Source organism: Artemia sp. Qi Xiang Cuo, chromosome 10, assembly GCF_049724085.1.
Source record: "Artemia sp. Qi Xiang Cuo chromosome 10, ASM4972408v1, whole genome shotgun sequence".
Classification (NCBI taxonomy): Eukaryota; Metazoa; Arthropoda; class Branchiopoda; order Anostraca; family Artemiidae; genus Artemia; species Artemia sp. Qi Xiang Cuo.
The window spans coordinates 73,063,177-73,083,701 of NC_142803.1; the positions used below are offsets into that span (position 1 = coordinate 73,063,177).

General features: G+C 34.0%; 1 protein-coding gene across 2 annotated transcripts in view; it reads left to right on the forward strand.

The window, feature by feature from the left end:
* The window catches only part of LOC148948144 (acetoacetyl-CoA synthetase-like), an 89,164-nt gene that overhangs the window by 17,517 nt on the left and 51,122 nt on the right, over positions 1-20,525 (forward strand). For both annotated transcript variants that reach the window (XM_089095706.1, XM_089095704.1), the window contains exon 5: positions 18,372-18,562. In XM_089095706.1, coding sequence (XP_088951832.1) covers positions 18,372-18,562 — 191 coding nt within the window. The remainder of the gene's footprint in view (positions 1-18,371; positions 18,563-20,525) is intronic.

Here is a 20,525-nt window from a genome sequence, read left to right on the forward strand (position 1 = left end):
TCTTTTGTTTGGGGGGGGGGTTAAACCGCAAAAAAAGGGAATTCATTGGCTACAGTTTTGGAGAGGTCCTTTGAACTGATGTTTCCAGAAGATTCCCTCTTTCTCGTCCTTGTGTCCAGGTTATGTAGTTAACAATCTTAGCTGGTCTCTGACTTTTTATTTACGCCTTACTTGTGGCTCTAATTAGGACAGTCTGCTCAATTAAAACCCTTCTTAAATCTCTTTTTAGATTTAGGGGTCATTCAAGTTTCCATGTGAGTTGTCCATGTAGAATGTCTTTGACCTCCCCCTCTACCTCCTACTTTGTAACGCAGATGAGGATTTGTGTTACATACAGCAGCTCTGGATTTGATTGACAGACTCAGACAAAAACTTGAAAATCTACACTACATGCACAATGACATAATTCTTTCTTGTTGTAATTTTGAAAGAATTTTAAATTTTTTCTGAAATAAGAGTAAAAAAGTAAACAAAAATGAGATAGTATTTTATATTGACATTGAGAACAAATAAATTTATATTTTTTTGGATTGCTTCAAGGACCCTTTTTTAACAGAATACATAAACTAAAAAAGAGGAAAACTCAAAATAAAGTTAAAAAAAAAGCGCATAATAAACGAAGAAACCCAAAGTGTAGGAAAGTATTGTTAAAAGTTGGCCCTTTTTTGGAAAAAAAGTATTTTTAATAAACTACAGTTAAAAATGTAGTTTCTCGGTCCTATATTATTCTTGATATTTATTAATGATTTACCAAATTGTCTAAATAATTTTTGCTCTAGAATAAATGAACTAACGGTAAACCCGACTAATGAAACAGTTTCACTTTTTGCTGATGACACAACAACCATTAGCACAGCTAAGACAGCGGAGCTGCTGCAGATTTCCATGAAGGAATCAGTTAATAGAATTACAGCATGGCTGAGGGTAAATAAATTAAAGATTAACATGGCTAAGTCTAACTTTATTATTTTCTCGCGATCATCAAACTTTTACCCATGGGCCAAGGAATTAGATATGCCCAATAGCGTTATAAAACGGACTGTGTCTTTTAAAAACCTTGGGATTGTAATAGATGAAACTCTATCTTTTAAGGAACATGTAACTTTAACTAGCAAAATTTTGGCAAGAAATCTCGGTATAATGAAGAAACTCCAACATTGTTTTCCCAAGTCTGTCCTTCGCCATCTTTATTTTTCTTTAATTCACCCGTATATACTTTATTGTTCGAGTATTTTGCTCTCTACTTTTTCTTCTATCCTAAAACCAATAAGAGTTCTACAAAATCATGCAGTAAGAATTTTAGCCGGTATATCTCCACGTATGTCTGTTCGGGAAATTTACACAACTTTAAAAATTTTTCTTTCTTAAAAAAAAACTGTCAAATAGAAACACTTTGCATGAGAAGTATTTAGATGGGACTCCCGATTGAAAGGAAGCTCTCTCAGCCAGTTGTGTGTCAGCCAAGTATTTCAAAGATGCATGAACTAGCAACAAAGAATTCCCGAATAAAGTAAACAAAGAAAAACATCTTAAACTTATGTTACTAACGCAGCGTGAACATATTTCACAGTAATAATACGGTAATAGACAGATTCAACTGTAGAAAACTGTAATAAAATAGCTGCATATACTCAACTACGCACACTAAATAACTGCAATATCCTCAGGATGACTCACTTTGAGCGCAGGATGACTCACACGCTATGTGGCTGAATGACATTCGCAATGACTCAGCAGTCGTAGTTCAATAGTTTGGGGGAGTACAGAATACAGAGATTGGAGCTAGCAAAACAATCTTTGGTAACCTGTTACATTCGTAGAAGACGTTGAAAGGTTTACTCAGGGTTTGAAAGCCTGAATTTGGATATCTCTAGCCAAGACCCTCCTGTGAAGGAGGGGTAGGCAGAAGATCACACTAGTTTATTCCCTTGAAAAGGAGGCTGCTATGGTAAAGAGATTAAAGAAGGAGATTTAGTTGCTGACTCAGGATCTTGCAGCTTAGAAGACAGCTGTTGATGCCTTATGGGCCTCAGGGGGTGGGAAGACCTAAAGTCTAAGAAAACAGAATAACTCAGAACAGGAATAGTTATTTACAAATTAGGCAACACCAGGGACTTTTCTAAGTATCTCGAGGGAATAATGATATACGACATGGTAAAACGCTGGTTTTTGGCCAGATTCAATGGACATCTCAGTGCAGATGATGCATATTTCGCACCTGCATATTCCACTTTCAGCGTACTGTGCCTTGTGACCTTAAACATATTCTGCCTATAAATAATTTTTTTACACGGTTCTGGGTTGGCAAACTCGTGAAAGGCCCACCCTAACGGCACTATGTGTCCAAGCAAGCAGGATTCCGTTTTTGGGGATTTGGACGGAGGAAGGAGCCTATGACGGATCGGACACCCTAACCCGTCTAATAGTGCCTGAATAACTCCTGTCTACGGATTGTTTTGGTTATCCGCCTGGCAAAACTTCGTAAACTGTGCGAAAAATGTGGTTCAATCCAACTTTCTAGGGATATAATAAAAGAAAGGTTGATATGGCTTGGACATGTTCTGCTGCTGAAGGATCGCAGATTGCCAAAGATCGGCCTTGTTTGCCAACCATCTACGGCCAAACGAAAAGCAGGTCCCCCGAATGGGATGGGAGTATGTCGTAAGGAGAGGTTTTAGCGAAATTAGAACGAATTATTTTGGGTACCCGTCTGACTAACCGTATTTCTTGGCTTGCGTAATTTTACTGGCCACAGGCGGCTTGGTGCTACAGTGGGTTGTTAGTACTAGTAGCATCAATAATTCTTATTACGCCCATATGAAAACACCAAAGATTCGTGTTACTCCGTTTAGTTTGGTATTAACTTCATCAGTTTAAAATAAGGTAGGAATTATCATAATTTTGCGGAAGTAAGTCTTTGATTTCGTGTCCAGTAAAATATCGCTACAAAGAGCTGAAAAAACTTCATTTTGATCAAGCACGAAAACTTGCAGCGTGCTAAATTCCGCAATGATAAAGGAATTATCGCGGCTCGGTTGGCATATAAATCTTACGCCTGTTGGTAACCAAGCATAAGTCACTTTAAACATGTAATATAATATTTATAATACAATATAGAGGACCAAGTAAAATAGTACCAAGCTTATGATATAAAACATAATAGTTAATTTTTTCTAAGTTCACTGAACAAATTTCCGTGTTCTCTAGTAATGCAAATTTAATTGAATCATTTCGATAATATTTTCTATATGTATTACTTTTTGAATGATATATTGTTTTAAATAATATATCGTTGTGTGAATTATTGAAACAACGTTAAACAATAGCGGAGTTGAGGCCTTCTAGTGTACTCTAATATGAACCCGCCCCACCGGGGAGGGTATAGGAACCCGAATGGTGGGGTGGGGCGGGGGTGTACCCTCCCAGTTGAATTTCCTTTCTACATTTAGCAATTGCATGTTATAATCTAACTAAGTATAAATAGTTTATATACTATAACAAAACCAAGATATTAAAATAAATAACAGGTTTTGACCAATCATCCCTTCTCTTAATAGGGAACCGACATAAGTTCATCACAGAGTGTATTTCTGGAAGAAAGTTTTGAGACTACTTCAAAATTGGTCATGAAATTGTCTCTTTCGACCAAATAATAGTATCCAAATAGTAGCTAATTTGAACAAAAATTACTTTTTATGATTTATTACCCTTTATTATTATACATTGTTGCTGCTTTTAAGCCTCAAAAATTCTCAGATTTCGCTTTATCGCCCTTTACCCTTTACTTTCTTTTACTAATTTGTCGTTAAAAAGCAAACTGGTAAATAAAAGGTGTACCAAAAAGCCAGTAAAAATTTAATAAAACCTGCTGAACAGTGAACAGCCTTGTAATAAAAGCTGGTGGTAATTTCTCTTGATCCATATTAAAAAAAAGAGGCGGACTTTTTTTTATTGTTTCAGTTCAACCAATTCCACGCTACGATGCAATACAGGCCATCTGATTTTTGTTTTTGTTGTGAATGTGTTTTATTTTCAGTTATCTATAAAAATCAAATTTTTTGAATGGACTCCAAACATACCAGGAAAGAAGTGCCCCAGCACATTGGAGCCTGTCAGGTCACTTAGAACTAGAGTAAACTATTTTACCATTGGTAATATTTTCAGATTAACTGAGGGTATTTGAGATTTCTTCATATAGCCTTCTATTTCGAAAGGTTTTACTCCTAGAAACGGAGCAGGATTTGCTAGATGTTTTCGAGAGAAACTGCCTACGGACTGTTTTGGATACCCGACCAACTGACCGTATTTCAGTCAGTAGGCCTTACTAAAAGTGTGGTTCAATCCCACTCTCTAGGGCTATATTCAGAGAAAGTTTGAGATGGCTAGGGCAAGTTCTGCGAATGAAGGATGACATATTGCCAATGATTGTCCTTGTCAACCAACCGTCTAGGGCTAAACGAAAAGCAGGTCGTCCTTGGTTGGGGCGGGAGGATTTCTTAAGGAAAGACTTAAGGGAAATTAGATTGGGATGGAGGAGGAGCGTGTGTAGCTGTGTTTGCCTCATGTGACTTGGTGCTGCAGTGTGTTGTTAGTAGCAGTAAGTCATGGCGTTTTTCCAAAATAAATGTACTTTTTAGATACCATGGCAGACCCAGCAAAACTTTTAAGGTATTTTCACATGCTTGAATGAATACGTAGTTTTTCCGCATTTGAACGTCAGGGCTTTACTAGAGTAGACAATCAAAACATAGAAGACAATCAAAAGTGCAATGACGCACAGACGACCCAAAATATATTTTTGAATTGGGGGATAGCAAAGGGGTTTAATTTACTATGGGGCAGGGGTCACCTGCCCCCAGACCTCTGATTGCCCCCTCAGCTGAAATTTAGGGTCTTCAAAAGTCTTGTCAAAACTAAGATAGGCGACAATAAGAAAGAAGAAAGAAAGATTTATTGAAAAAAAAAACATATCAACAAAAAATTATTACTTCCTCCCCTAAAAAACAAAGCTTGTCCATGGGCGAGGTAGAGAAAAAAAATCCTTAAAACAAAGAACACTTGGCCACCGATACCACTAATACCATCACACTGAACAATAAATACAAAATAATATCATATATTATACTTTCTCTGGGAATATCATATCAACAAAAACCCCACAATAAATAAATCAATAAATCAATCAAAACTCATATTCAGCAAAAAACAGTTCCTTAATGATTTTTCTAAAAATATTGGGATCACCAATAGTCTTAATATCACTATTCAAACTATTCCATTTCCGTGTACCTCTATAAAAAACAGAAAAACATGAACGGGAAGATATACCTCTAGGTACACAGAAGTCCGCGCTACCCCTTCTATCATGAGAATGAACAGTAGACCTAATGGACAATAAATAATCAAAAGAACGAGGCTGAACATCCTGCTGCAGTCCAAAAATAAACCGCAATATATAGAATTCACGAAGGCCTGCAGCCAGCAAAATTTTTAAAGTTGGGTAAATTTCTCGAACAGACATACGTGGAGATATACCGACTAAAATTCTTACGGCATGATTTTGTAGAACTCTTATTGGTTTTAGGACAGAAGAAAAAGTAGAGAGCCAAATACTCGAACAATAAAGTATATACGGGTGTATTAAAGAAAAATAAAGATAGCGAAGGACAGACTTGGGAAAAAAATGTTGGAGTTTCTTCATTATACCGAGATTTCTTGCAATAACTTTGCTAGTTAAAGTTACATGTTCCTTAAAAGATTAAATAAAAAGAAACAAGTTTTTTAAACTGAAAGTAAGGAGCGACATTAAAACTTAACACGAACTGAAATTATTCCGTATATGAAAGGAGCTGTCCCCTCCTCAACGCCTCGCTCTTTACACCGAAGTTTTTTATTGTTTTAGAAAATAAAGCAGTGAGACAGGGTCAAACTTTAGCGTAAAGAGCGAGGCGTTGAGGAGGGGACAGCCCCTTTCATATACGGAATAATTTCTGTTCGTTTTAAGTTTTAATGTCACTCCTTACTTTCAGTTTAATAAGTTTTTTTTTAATTTAATTTCTGATCGTTTTTTAGTTAATGCAGCTTTTATTTGCATAAAAATTTTACTTTTCTTTTGCTTTACAAATTAACTTACGTAACTAACTTCTATATTCGTATATTTTTCTTCTGGCAAAAAATACGAAGTTGCAGATTTTTGTAGATATGAGCTTGAAACCTTTGTAATAGGGTTTTCTGATACGCTGAATCCGACGGTGTGATTTTCATTAAAATTCTTTTCACTTGTAGGGGATGTTTCCCCCCTCTTTAAAAAATCGAGTAAATTTTCTGAGGCTCGTAGCCTTTGATGAGTAATACTAAACTTAATAAAATTCAAATATTTAGAATCAGCATTATAAACACATTCTTTTGATACATTTATTGACATCAAAATTCCGTTTTTAAAAGTTTCGATTACTATTGAGCCGTATCGCTTGTTTTTTTATTGTTTTTTTTTTATTTCGTATATGTTATTACGTATTTGAGGGGGTTCTCCCCTTAGTCAATACCACGCTCTTTACGTTAAAAGTTAAAAAAAATTTTGATTCATAAACCCCTGAATCACAAAGGCCGTTTAATTAGAATAGTGGGCTCTTTTGTAAGCACTAAAAAAAAAATGTAGCGTAAAGAGCGAGGTATTGACTTGGGGGAGAACCCCCTCTCATACGTTATAATTTCTGTTCGTTTTAAGTTCTAATATTCCTTCTTACATTTCAGTTGAAAAAACTTGTTTTTTTATTTAATTTCTGATCGTTTTTTAAATAATGCATGGAAATCCGGCGTCCCCTTCATAGAAATGTCCCTTACCCCAAAGAAACATCCTCCACCGAAATATTCTCCAGAGTAACCCCCTCCTCTAGCCCCCCCTCCAGAAAAAATTCTTCCTGAAAATGGTTGTATACTTTCCAATAACCAATAAATAATGCTGGCAAGTCCGGCGCCCCCTTCATGGCAATTTCCCTTCCCTCATGAAACTTCCTTCATGAACAGATCCTCCAACATAACCACTGACCCACCCATCCCACCCACTACCAGAAAAAAAACCTCCAGAAAACATCTGTATACTTCCCAATAACCAATACTATATGTTAACATTGGGTAAAGTTCATAACTTTTAGCCCTCCCTCAGGGAACTTCGGGGGATTAAGTCATCCTAAAAGACATATTTATCATATTTTCGACCATGCTGAACAAAATGGCTATCTCAAAATTTTGATCGGGTGACTTTGGGAAAAAAATAAGCGTGGGAGGGGCCTAGTTGCCCTCCATTTTTTTGGTCACTTAAAAAGGGCACTAGAACTTTTAATTTCCGTTCCAACTTATAATTTCCATTCCAATGAGCCCTCCCACGATATTCTAGGACCACTGGCTCGATACGATCACCCCTGAAAAAAAACAAAAAAAAACAAATAAACACGCATCCGTGATCTTTCTTCTGGCAAAAAATGCAAAATTCCACATTTTTGTAGATAGGAGCTTGAAACCTCTACTGAGGGTTCTCTGATACGCTGAATATGATTGTGTGATTTTCATTAAGGTTCTATAACTTTTAGGGGTTCTTTCCCCCTTTTTTGAAAATCAGCCAAATTTTCTCAGGCGCCTAACTTTTGATGGGTAGCACTAAAGTTGATAAAAGTTAAATATTTGAAATCAGCATTGAAATCTGATTCTTTTGATGTATCTATTGGTATCAAAAACCCGTTTTCTAGAGTTTCGGTTGCCATTGAGCCGGGTCGCTCCTTACTTACAGTTCGTTACCACGAACTGTTTGATTAATGATTTACCAAATTGTCTGAATAATTTTTGCTCTAGAATAAATGAACTAACGGTAACAGTTTCAGTTTTTGCTGATGACACAACAGCCATTAGCACAGCTAAGACAGCGGAGCTGCTGCAGATTTCCATGAAGGAATCAGTTAATAGAACTATAGCATGACTGAGGGTAAATAAATTAAGGATTAACATGGCTAAGTCTAACTTTATTATTTTCTCGCGATCATCAAACTTTTACCCATGGGCCAAGGAATTAGATATGCCCAATAGCGTTATAAAACGGACTGCGTCTTTTAAATACCTTGGGATTGTAATAGATGAAGCTCTATCAAACAGTTCGTGGTAACGAACTGTAAGTAAGGAGTGACCCGGCTCAATGGTAACCGAAACTCTAGAAAACGGGTTTTTGATACCAATAGATATATCAAAAGAATCAGATTTCAATGCTGATTTCAAATATATAACTTTCATCAAGTTTAAGGCTACCCATAAAAAGTTACGCGCCTGAGAATATTTGGCTGATTTTCAAAAAAGGGGGAAAGACCCCCTAAAGTTTATAGAACCTTAATGAAAATTACACCATCATATTCAGTGCATCAGAGAACCCTACTGTAGAGGTTTCAAGCTCCTATCTACAAAAATGTGGAATTTTACATTTTTTGCCAGAAGAAAGATCACGGATGCGTGTTTATTTGTTTGTTTGTTGTTTTTTTTTCCCTAGGGGTGATCGTATCGACCCAGTGGTCCTAGAATATCGTGGGAGGGCTCATTGGAACGGAAATTAGAAGTTCTAGTGCCCTTTTTAAGTGACCAAAAAAAATGGAGGGCAACTAGGCCCCTCCCACGCTCATTTTTTCCCCAAAGTCACCCGATCAAAATTTTGAGATAGCCATTTTGTTCAGTATGGTCGAAAATATGATAACTATGTCTTTTAGGATGACTTAATACCCCGAAGTCCCCGGGGGGACGGCTAAAAGTTATGATCTTTACCCTGTGTTAACATATAGTATAGGTTATTGGGAAGCATACAGACGTTTTGAGGAGGGTTTTTTTCTGGTAGTGGGGGGTGGGTGGGTGGGTAGTTGGTTGTGTTGGAGGATCTGTCCATGAAGGAAGTTTTCATGGGGGAAGGGAAATTGCCATGAAGGGGGCGCCGGACTTGCCAGCATTATTTATTGGTTATTGGGAAGTATACAGACGTTTTCAGGAAGGATTTTTTTCTGGAGGGGGGGGATGGAGGAGGGGGTTACTCGGGAGAATCTTTACGTGGAGGATGTTTATTTGGGGTAAGGGAAATTTCTATGAAGGGGGCGCCGGATTTCCAAGCATTATTTAAAAAATGATCAGAAATTAAATAAAAAAAACAAGTTTTTTCAACTGAAAATAAGAAGCAACATTAGAACTTAAAACGAACAGAAATTATAACGTATATGAGGGGGTTCTCCCCCAAATCAATACCTCGCTCTTTCCGCTACAGTTTTTTTTAGTGCTTTCAAAAGAGCTATCTATTCTAGTTAAACGGCCTTTGTGATTCAGGGGTTTGTGAATTAAATTTTTTTTTTACTTTTAACGTAAAGAGCGTGGTATTTACTAAGGGGAGAACCTCCTCATATACGTCATAACATATACGTAATAAAAAAACAAGCGATGCGGCTCAATAGTAATCAAAACTTTTAAAAATTTTTATGTCAATAAATCTATCAAAAGAATGGGTTTATAATGCTGATTCTAAATATATAAATTTTATTAAGTTTAGTATTACTCATTAAAGGCTACGAGCCTGAGAAAATTTTCCCGATTTTTCAAAGAGGGGGGAAGCATCCCCTACAAGTGAAAGAATTTTAATGAAAATCACACCGTCAGATCCAGCGGATCAGTAAACCCTATTACATAGGTTTCAAGCTCATATCTGCAAAAATCTGCAACTTTGTATTTTTTGCCAGAAGAAAGAAATACGAATATAGAAGTTAGTTACGTAAGTTAATTTGTAAATTACGTCATAACCAAATTTAGTGACATCCATTTAACAAAAGAAAAGTAAAATTTTTATGCAATTTTTTTTTACTTATTCTATGACGGTGAGCCAAAATAAAAGCTGCATTAACTAAAAAACGATCAGAAATTAAATGAAAAAAACAAGTTTATTAAACTGAAAGTAAGGAGCGACATTAAAACTTAAAACGAACAGAAATTATTCCGTATATGAAAGGGGCTGTCCCTCCTCAACGCCTCGCTCTTTACGCTAAAGTTTTACTATGTCTCACTAATCTATTTTTTAAAACAATAAAAAAACTTTAGCGTAAAGAGCGAAGCGTTGAGGAGGGGACAGCCCCTTTCATATACAGAATAATTTCTGTTCGTTTTAAGTTTTAATGTCGCTCCTTACTTTCAGTTTAAAAAACTTGTTTTTGTTATTTAATAAATATCAAGAATAATATAGGACCGAGAACTGATCCTTGCGGAACACCTATTTCAATACACTTTTTTTCGGAATAAGAATTATTTAGTTGTACATAATGATAACGATTACTAACAAAACTTCTTAAAAAATTTAATTATTTACACCTCAAACCATACACCTAACAATTCTTAAGTAGAAGTTCATGATCCACAGTGTCAAAAGCTTTCATCAGATCTAAAAATATAGCAACTATTTTAAAACCTTTATCTAATACCTCATTAATAATAGTTGTCAAATAAATCATCGCCTGTTCCGTTGTCCTTTTTCTACGGAACCCAAATTGTGTCTCTACCAATAACTTATGATCCTCCAAAAAACTCATCATTCTAATACTAAAACACTTCTCTAAAACACGGGAAATGATGGGTAAAACAGATATCGGTCTATAGTTTCCTGGGTCATTTTGAATACCACCCTTATGAAATGGGGTTATACGGGCAACTTTAAAACAGTCTGGGAATTTTCCTTGACGAAAACACTCATTAATTAACCCACATAAAACTTCAGCTATAACAGGAAAAATACATTTAAGTGTTTTTAGAGTAATATGATCGCTACCAGATGAGTTGCTACGCAACCCATTAATATTTTTTTTAATTTCATCAACTGTCAGAAGTCTAAGGTGAAGAGATACATCAATCGGGTCCCTCAGTAAGGACTCGAACGTTGGATCACCACTATCAGGTACAACTGACATAGCTAAATTCAGACCAATATTCGAAAAATAACTGTGAAATTCATTGCATATGTCCTTTTCAGAATTCAAAGTCTTTCCCATTACACTAACTAATTCATCAGGTATACTATTTATTTTTAATCAAATCACTTCTTTTATTAGTCCCCAGTTTTTCTTAGGGCATCCTTCGACCTCCTTAAACTCAATAGTGAGGCTATAATACATTTAAAAACATGCACTCCCTTTTTCCATAGGATTTTAAAGACCTGTTCTCCCTTTTCCCTTTGGATTTTAAAGACATGCCCTCCCAGGATTTCCACGACAGTCCCTTTACGTCACGACAGCCCTGGAAAGATTCCGTGGTTTGGATGTGATTGGTGGTTTCGATATGAGTGGCTTTTATGAGTGGTTTGTATATGATTGTTCGTTTGGATATGAAAGGCTTTTATGAGTGGTTTGGATATGGTTGATGGTTCTGACACGAGTGGCTATTATGAGTGGTTTGGATATGATTGTTGCTTTAAATATGATTGTTAGTTTGGATTTGAATGGCTTTTATGAGTGGTTTCGATATTATTGTTGGTTTGGATATGATTGTTGGTTTGGATATGATTTTTGGTTTGGATATGAGTTGCTTTTATGAGTGGTTTGGATATGATTGTTGCTTTGGATCTGAGTGGCTTTTATGAGTGGTTTGGATATACGACAGTAGTGAGGCCATAATACATTAGAGACGTGCCCCCCCCCCCTTTTTCCATAGGATTTTAAAGACATGCCCTCACTTTTCCCATAGGATTTTAAAGACATGCCCTACCAGGATTTCCACAACAGTCCTGTTACGTCACGACGGCCCTGCCAAGATTCCGTAGTTTGGATATGATTATTGGTTAGGATATGAGTGGCTATTATGAATGGTTTGGATATGGTTGTTGGTTTGGATATGCTTGTTGGTTTGGATATGAGTGCCCATTATGAGTGGTGTGGTTATGATTGTTGGTTTGAACATGAGTGGATTTTATGAGTGGTTTGGACATGATTGTTGGTTCGGATATGATTGTTGGTTTGGATATAAGCGGTTTGGTTATAATTGTTGGTTTGTATATGCATGGCTTTTATGAGTGGTTTGGGTATGATTGTTGGGTTGGATATGAGTGGCTTTTATGAATGGTTTAGATTTGATTTTTGGTTTGGATATGATTGTTGCTTTGGATATGAGTGGCTTTTATGAGTGGTTTCGATATGATTACTGGTTTGGATATGAGTTGCCTTTACGAATGGTTTGGATGTGATTGTTGGTTTGGATATGAGTGGTGTTCTTTAAATGGCTATAGTTTCTCTTCTATATTTATTTTTTTCGTGAAACTAAGACTTCTAGTGGGTTAATTCTATTCAAAGTGGGAAGGATTGATTTCCCCGGATTCCAGGTGTTCTCCCTAGCAAGCGCCATTGTTTTCCCTCGAAACATACAAGCCCCATATAATTGTCTATTGATTTCCCTGTAAGACAGCCAGGGATACCCCTAACAAGCCCCCTATTGTTGTCTATTGATTTCCCTGGAAGACGCCCAGGTTCCCCCCTAACAAGCCTCCATATAGGAGTCTATTTATTTCCCATGACAATCCCAGGTATTTCCCTTAAAAGCCCCCTTTCAGGTGTCTATCGATTTCCCATGACACTCCCAGTTGTTCCCCTTAGCAAGCGCCATTTTGATCGATTCCTCGAAAAATAGAAGCTCCGTTTTCCTGTACGATGCCCAGGTATTCCACGTAACGTCATTGTTTTTCTCGAAAAATAGAAGCTCCATATAGCTATCTATTGATTTCCCTGTAAGCTGCCCAGGTGTTCCATTATTTCTTCAGTATTAAAAGAGAGTTCAGCGTGTCAACATCAAAATGGATACTTGCATATTATTGGATACTGGAAGTGTTAGCGAGATGCAGCCTAGAGTGCCCAAAGTAGCAGTGGAAATTACAAGGGGTTGCCGACTAACCCTAGAATGGGACAAGATGTATGCAAGATATGTTATATCATTAAGCAAAATCAAGTCGAAAGAACAATCATGTTTTGCGGCTAAAGTGAATATAGAGTATATACAGAGACTACAAAACGGATTAAATGCGTTAGCAAAACATATTGAAATGAACAATCTAAAAAACAAAAAAAAAACGGCTTGTTACTAGTGAGATTCTCTTAGTGTGTATTTGGTAGTGAGAGTGTTAAAATGGCTAGATTTGAGAACCAGAGAATCTTACGTAATCTAGTAAAATTTTAAAAATACTTAATTTTAGATGATGACTTTCTGGAATTATCTCTTCAAAAAAAAATATTTTCTCGAGAAATGCTTAACGATATAATGGGAACTGATTCCCCAACTTTGAACTATTGCATGAAACTTTGTTGTCGTGGTTCGGATGATTTTACTCAATTTATAGATATATTAATTGAGAAAAAACAAAATGATATTGTGATTTGCTCTTAACCACTACTTAGACGGACATTTTGTAAGAAATCATGTCTAAACATGTTTGTGACGTCACTTCTCCTAGAAGACATTTTATTGATCGTGAGTAAATTTCTTTTTAGAAGCGAGACAGTCAACATAGAAAAATGTTTTACACATGCCCATTATGTTTGTTTACTTCGTGAAGCTGGTCGTCTTGTGAGAATTTTACTTTTTCGGATGAATATAATGAAAGGTGTAGATTATGCAATCCATGTAAATCGCATAAAGGATATGCCGTGCAAATGAAAGACTGTAAGAGATTTGTGACTCTCTTACTAGAGGATTCTTATGCTCCAATTGTCACTAAGACAAATATGATCAATGGGAAAAAAACTTATCCTGGCATGATTGTAAAAAACCCTAAACGTAAATTGAGTTTATTTTTAAGAGACTGGTATTGGCATGGCTTTAAAATGTTTTGGGAAGAAGAACCTGGTCTACACCTCAATTGCTGGAATGATGAAAGTCTTATTTTTACAACATCGCTTTGAAGGTACTGGCCACTTTGATTATAAACCTACAGACTTTTATTTGGCGTTTACAGAAAGTGATTCTTCATATGAGAATATCGTGTGTGACATTGCTTCAGATAAGCAAATTGAAACATATGAATTTTATAATTTGAATACGAATAGTATTATTGACTTTACAAAGAGATTTAATAAAAATGAAGTTACACTATTTTGTAGAAAATGTTACTCTAACTTTGCATGCCAAGATGAGTACAAGTTAAATCCTGACAAGCTGCTGCCACTTATCGTTTCTGATGATTTCCTATACGTAGAAGAAGAAGAAATCTAAGTAAACTCAGTGTTTTTACATACAAATTTTATTAATAAACAAATTTACATACATTTTTAAAGCTTTTCACTCTTGGAGCACCGAAATCAATATAATAGAGATAGGTCACCGTCAAAGATAACAAATGTCTCTTAGAATCAACAATTTTTGTTTACGATTACAAGTTCTCTTTTAGAAGGGGCAAGTTTTTTCTTAACACTAAAAAATTGTCTCTTTGAAGTAACAACTTTTTCCTTAATACTAACAAACTTGTACTTAATACTATCAAACTTGTCTTGGAAGTAACAGGTTTTTTCTTAATAGTAACAGATTTTTTCTAATAACAGCAAGTTCTTTTATCAAAGATAACAAATTTCTCTTAGAAAATTTGTTAGTTTTAAGTTTTTCTTAACACTAACAAGTTTTCTCTTCGAAGTAACTACTTTTCTCCTTAATACTAATAAAATTTTACTTAATACTATCAAATGTCTCTTGGAAGTAACAGGTTGTTCTTTATAGTAGCAATTTTTTTCTAATAGCAGCAAGTTTACCGTCAAAGATAACAAATTTCTCTTAGAAGTAACATTTTTTGTTTATGATAACAAGTTTTTTGTTAGTAGTAGCAAGCTTTTCTTAGCACAAACAAATTTTCACTTCGAAATAACTTCTTCCTTAGTACTAACAAACTTCTACTTAATATTATCAAATTTCTTTTGGAAGTAACTGGTTTTTCTTAATAGTAATAAATTTTTTCTCTAAGCAGCAAGTGTACCGTCAATGATAACAATTTCTCTTAGAAGTAACAATTTTTTGTTTATGATAACACGTTTTCTGTTAGAAGAAGTAACTTTTTCTTAATACTAGCAAAGTTTTACTTAATATTATCAAATATCTCTTGGAACTACAAGGTTTCTTCTTAATAGTAACAATTTTTTTCTATTAGCAGCAAGTTTTTGTCAAAGAATAGGTATTTCTCTTAGAAGTGACAACTTTCTGCTTACGCTAACAAGTTTTCCGCTAGAAGTGGAAAGTTTTTCTTAACACTACCAAATATCTCTTAGACGCAACAATTTTTTTGTTTATGATAAAGAGTTTTCTGTTAGAAGTAGTAAGTTTTTGCTCAACACTAACAAATTTCCTATTTGAAGTAGCAAATTTCTCCTTAATAATAACAAAGTATTACTTAATACTATTAAATATCTTTGAAAGTAACAGGTTTTTTATTAATAGTAACAAATTTTTTCTAGTAGCAGCAAATTTTCCGTCAAAGATAACAAATTTCTCTTAGAAGTAACAATTTTTTGTTTATGATAGTAAGTTTTCTGTGAGAAGTAGCAAGTTTTTCTTAACACTAACAAGTTTTATCTTCGAAGTAAATACTTTCTTCCTTAATACTAACAAACTTTTACTTAATATTATCAAATTTCTCTTGGAAGTAACTGCTTTTTCTTAATTGTAACATTTTTTTTTCTAATACAGCAAGTTTGCCGTCAAAGATAATATATTTCTCTAATAGCAATAATAGATATTTCTTGGATTCTCTAAAAACAATTTATCACGATTTTGAATTATTTTCGTTAAAAGTGGTGTTTTGCCAGAATATATGGTCTGCGAAGAAATGATCTGAATAGTGTTTTGAATTGATACATACTCCTCCAATGTCAAAATACAACTAACCAGACCTAACCTCAATCTGTTGAATAAATACTCAAAGGAAAAAGGATACATGGTTTCTTTAATTCACATATATAAATATATATACAACGGCAGTGGAAATTCATAAAAAATAAGCACTTGAACATTTAAATATACAGTTAAACATGCCGCTTGGAGGCCCGGACGCTCGTTCGGAGGACGTAGCGGCCGGTAAAAATAAATACATTAAAATTAACGCTTTGCGTTAATTTTAAAGTGTTTTATTTTTAATTGTTGCTGTCCCCGCCGCGGACACCTTCCGTCTGCTGGTCGCCACGGTACCGCCTGCTGCCCGTCGCGGTACCGGCCGCTGTGTCCTCCGGAGGAGTGTCTGGCCCTCTGAGCGGCATGTTTAACCGTCTATTTAAATGTTCAAGTGTTTATTTTTTATGCATTTTCACTGCTGTTTTATATATATTTATATATGTTAATTAAAAAAAACATTTATTCTATTTCCTTTGAGCTCATGTTCAAAAGATTGAGGTTAGGTCCGGTTAGTTGTATTTTGACATTGGAGGAGTATGTATTAATTTAAAACGCCATTCAGATCCTTTCTTTGCGGACCGTCCATGTCTGGTAAACCAACACTTTTAACGGAAATAATTCAAAATCGTGATAAATTGTTTTTAAGAGAATCCGAAAAATATCTATTATTGCTATAAGAGAATTATCTTATCTTTGACGGAAAACTTGCTGTTATTAGAAAAATTTTGTTACTATTAAGAGAAACCTGTTACTCCCAAGAGAAATTTGATAATATTAAGTCAAAGTTTGTTACTATTAAGAAAAAAAGTTGTTACTTCGAAGAGAAAATTTGTTAGTGTTCAGAAAAACTTACTACTTCTAACAGAAAACTTGTTATCATAAAAAAAAAATGGTTACTTCTAAGGGAAATTTGCTATCTGTGACGGAAAACTTGCTGTTATTTGAAAAAATGTGTTACTATTAGAAAACCCTGTTACTTCCAAAGACATTTGATAGTATTAAGTAAAACTTTTTTAATATTCAGGAGAAAATTATTACTTCGAACAGAAAATTTGTTATTGTTAAAACTTGCTACTTCTAACAGAAACTTTTTATTGTAAACAAAAAAAAATGTTACTTCTAAGAAAAACTTGTTATCTTTGATTGAAAACTTGCTGTTATTAGAAAAAATCTGTTACTACTAAGAAAAAACCTGTTACTTTCATGACAAACTTTATAGTATTAAGTAAAAGTTTGTTAGTGTTATTAAAACTTGTTATTTCGAAGAGAAAATTTATTAGTGTTAAGAGAGAACATGCCACCACTAACAGAAAACTTGTTATCGTAAACAAAAATTGTTACTTCTAAGAGAAATTTGTTATCTTTGACGGTGACCTATCTCTATAATATTGATTTCGGTGCCCCAAGATTGAAATGCTTTAAAAATGTATGTAAATGTTTTTATTAATAAAATTTGTATATACCAAACACTGTGTTTTTTTAGATTTCTTTTTCTACGTTTAGGTAATCATTAGGAACGATAAGTGGCAGCAGCTCGTCAGGATTTAACTTTTCTCATCATTTTACTCATCTTGGCATGCAAAGTCAGGGTAACATTTTCTACAACATAGTGTAACTTCATTTTTATTGAATTTCTTTGTAAAGTTAATAATACTATTCCAATTCATATTATAAAATTCACATATTTCAATTTGCTTATTTGATGCAACATCACGCGATATTCTCATATGAAGAATCACTTTCTATAACAGCCAAGTAAAAGTCTGTAGATTTACAATCAAAGTAGCCAGTATCTTCACAGTGATGTCATAAAAACGAGACTCTTATTATTCCAAGTCATATCCAAACCAAAAATCATATCAAAACCAACAATCATATCCAAACTAACTATCACATCTAAACTAACAATCATATCCAAACCACTCATACCCAAACCAGCAATCATATCCAAACCAACAATCATATCCAAACCACTCATAATAGCCACTCATTTCCAAACCAAAATCATATCCAAACCGCGGAATCTTGCCAGGGTTCTCTTTATTTAACAGGGTTGCCGTGGAAATCCTGGGAGGGCTTGTCTTTAAAATATTACGGAAAAGAGGAGGGCATGTCTTTAAATGTATTATGGCCTTACTACTGCTTACATCATTCAAGCATCCAATAAGCAGATCATAGTATACCTTTGCCTTTATGGTGCATTATTGCTCATTTTTTATTTTTCACTGGGTCATTTTCACTTGACGTAGGAAAATTGGCTCCAACGTAGCCCCCTCCCCAGGGTTTTGACGAAGTTACACCCTGAATACCAAATTTGCATAGGCCATATGAAGGCCAGAACTAAAATGCCTTAACACTAGTAGCCTTGAGCCTTTGAAATGACCATCGTATGTGATACATTTTATACCTGAAGTTTCGACCCAGGAGAAACCTTCAATACGACAAGTTGTTCTGTATTTCAGGGTGTTTATGAACGGTTCTCGCAAGCACTGCCAAAAATAATGATCTCCGTGGATAGTTCACTGTATAATGGAAAAAAACATGATAATCTGAGAAAGGTTGCCGAATTGAGTCACAAACTTAGATCTTTGGAGGCAGTGGTCATTTCACACCATGTGGATGAAAAAGTTGATGTATCAGCTATTAAAAATGGGTATCTCTCTCTTTTCCTCTCTCCCTAGCTTTCTCTCTTTTTCTCTTTTTTCCTTCTGTCTCGTAGTCTCTCCAGAATAAGGTATCAAAACTGTCAAAGGAGAAACTGAACAGGGTTACAAATCCACTTTGGTATTTGTATCTAAGATTAGTCGTTGCAGATCAAAAGAGCTTAGAAATAATAAATCAAAGAAAAAGAAAATGAAATAATAAATCAAAGAAAAAGAAATAATAGACAAAGAAAAAGAAATACCCAAGTGACTGAAAAATTCAAACAATCCATAAAAATATAGCATTCCATTCTTTTTATTTTAAAAAAGAAGAAATATAATACTTAAAATATTGTGTTCTGCATCACTTAGGTAGTACTCTTATTCTACTCTCTTGAATATAAAATTGCAAAACGATTTTGGACCCTACAGGTGTCCTTGGACCTTACGGGGACATCACTAGTGAATTTTGTTATTTTTCTTTAAAAATGAAATACTTACTATGAGTAGTGTTTATTAAAGTAAAATTATGGAAATTAACATGAAATGAAAATCCAGAGCCACGAATTGGGTGGGGGACAGGGGTAGTTACCTCCTAAAACTTGGAAAATACATCTTTGTAGTTTCATAACAAAAGACAAAAATGCTCCCCTCCAATAGATAATTAAAAAAAAACTTCATGTTTTTATTAAACAAAATCTGAACAATTTCCCTCCCCCTTTACATTTTTGCGAATTGGTGCCACTGATAAATAATGGGTAATACTGTAATTGATACACTGGGCGTTTAGTTTTTTTTTTATGTGAATACTTATAAAAAGCTAAAGTTCAATTTCAGACGTCTTTATTAATACAAATATGACAACGTGTCGCACCAAAGCAAAAAGATGCTTTAAAAAGCGACCGGTTGGATATCATGCATGCTAATTCATCTTACCAACCCAAATGAAAAAGGGGGATAACAAGAATAATAATTGAGATTAATGGTAAAAAAAAATAATGGCAATATATATATATATATATATATATATATATATATATATATATATATATATATATATATATATATATATATATATATATATATATATATATATATATATATATATATATATATATATATATATATATATATATATGTATATATATATATATATATATATATATATATATATATATATATATATATATATATATATATATATATATATATATATATATATATATATATATATATATATATATATATATATATATATATAAAGACTTCTCTCGAGCCATTAACACTACCAAATTCCTGAAAAGAAATGATTTTTAATACGGGTTTTAAGTTGTGGCACACTTTCAGCTTGACTTTGTTACGACATCCGGAAGCCTTTATTAACGAGAAGAAGAGAAAGGGGAAAACTAGATTAAAGAGTGAATAGGTAATAAAAATAACATAAAACGACGAAAAAAACTACAAGCGCTTTGCAAAAAAAGAGAAAAACGAAAAGAAACTCAGATCTAATAAATTGGATTTGTTGTTTTTAAACAAATCAAAAAGGAATAAATATCAATATACATATAAATATAATAATGTCAAAAATCTAAATATAGTGAATATCGATAAATATAAAAAATATAAAAGATAAATAGCTACATATACGAGTATTTTTGATTCCTTGTGTTTTTTTTTTAAACAAATCGGATTTGTTTTACAATTTTAAAAAAAAGTACATCAAAATGTATTTTAAACAAACCGGATAGGATGATTTAAGCATAATACAAGACGAGAGATAATTCTTGACTAATATTGTGTAAACAACAGCAGATTTTTGGATTTTTTTAAATTAACCCGAACACCTTACAGCTTAACCACAACAATTATGTTGAAATGAGAAAAAGTGTATGGTCAGTAACAAAAAAATGCTCATGAAGAAGCCAATATTGTAGAAGAAAAAGGAAACTATATAAGATCTATAATGGTTGATAC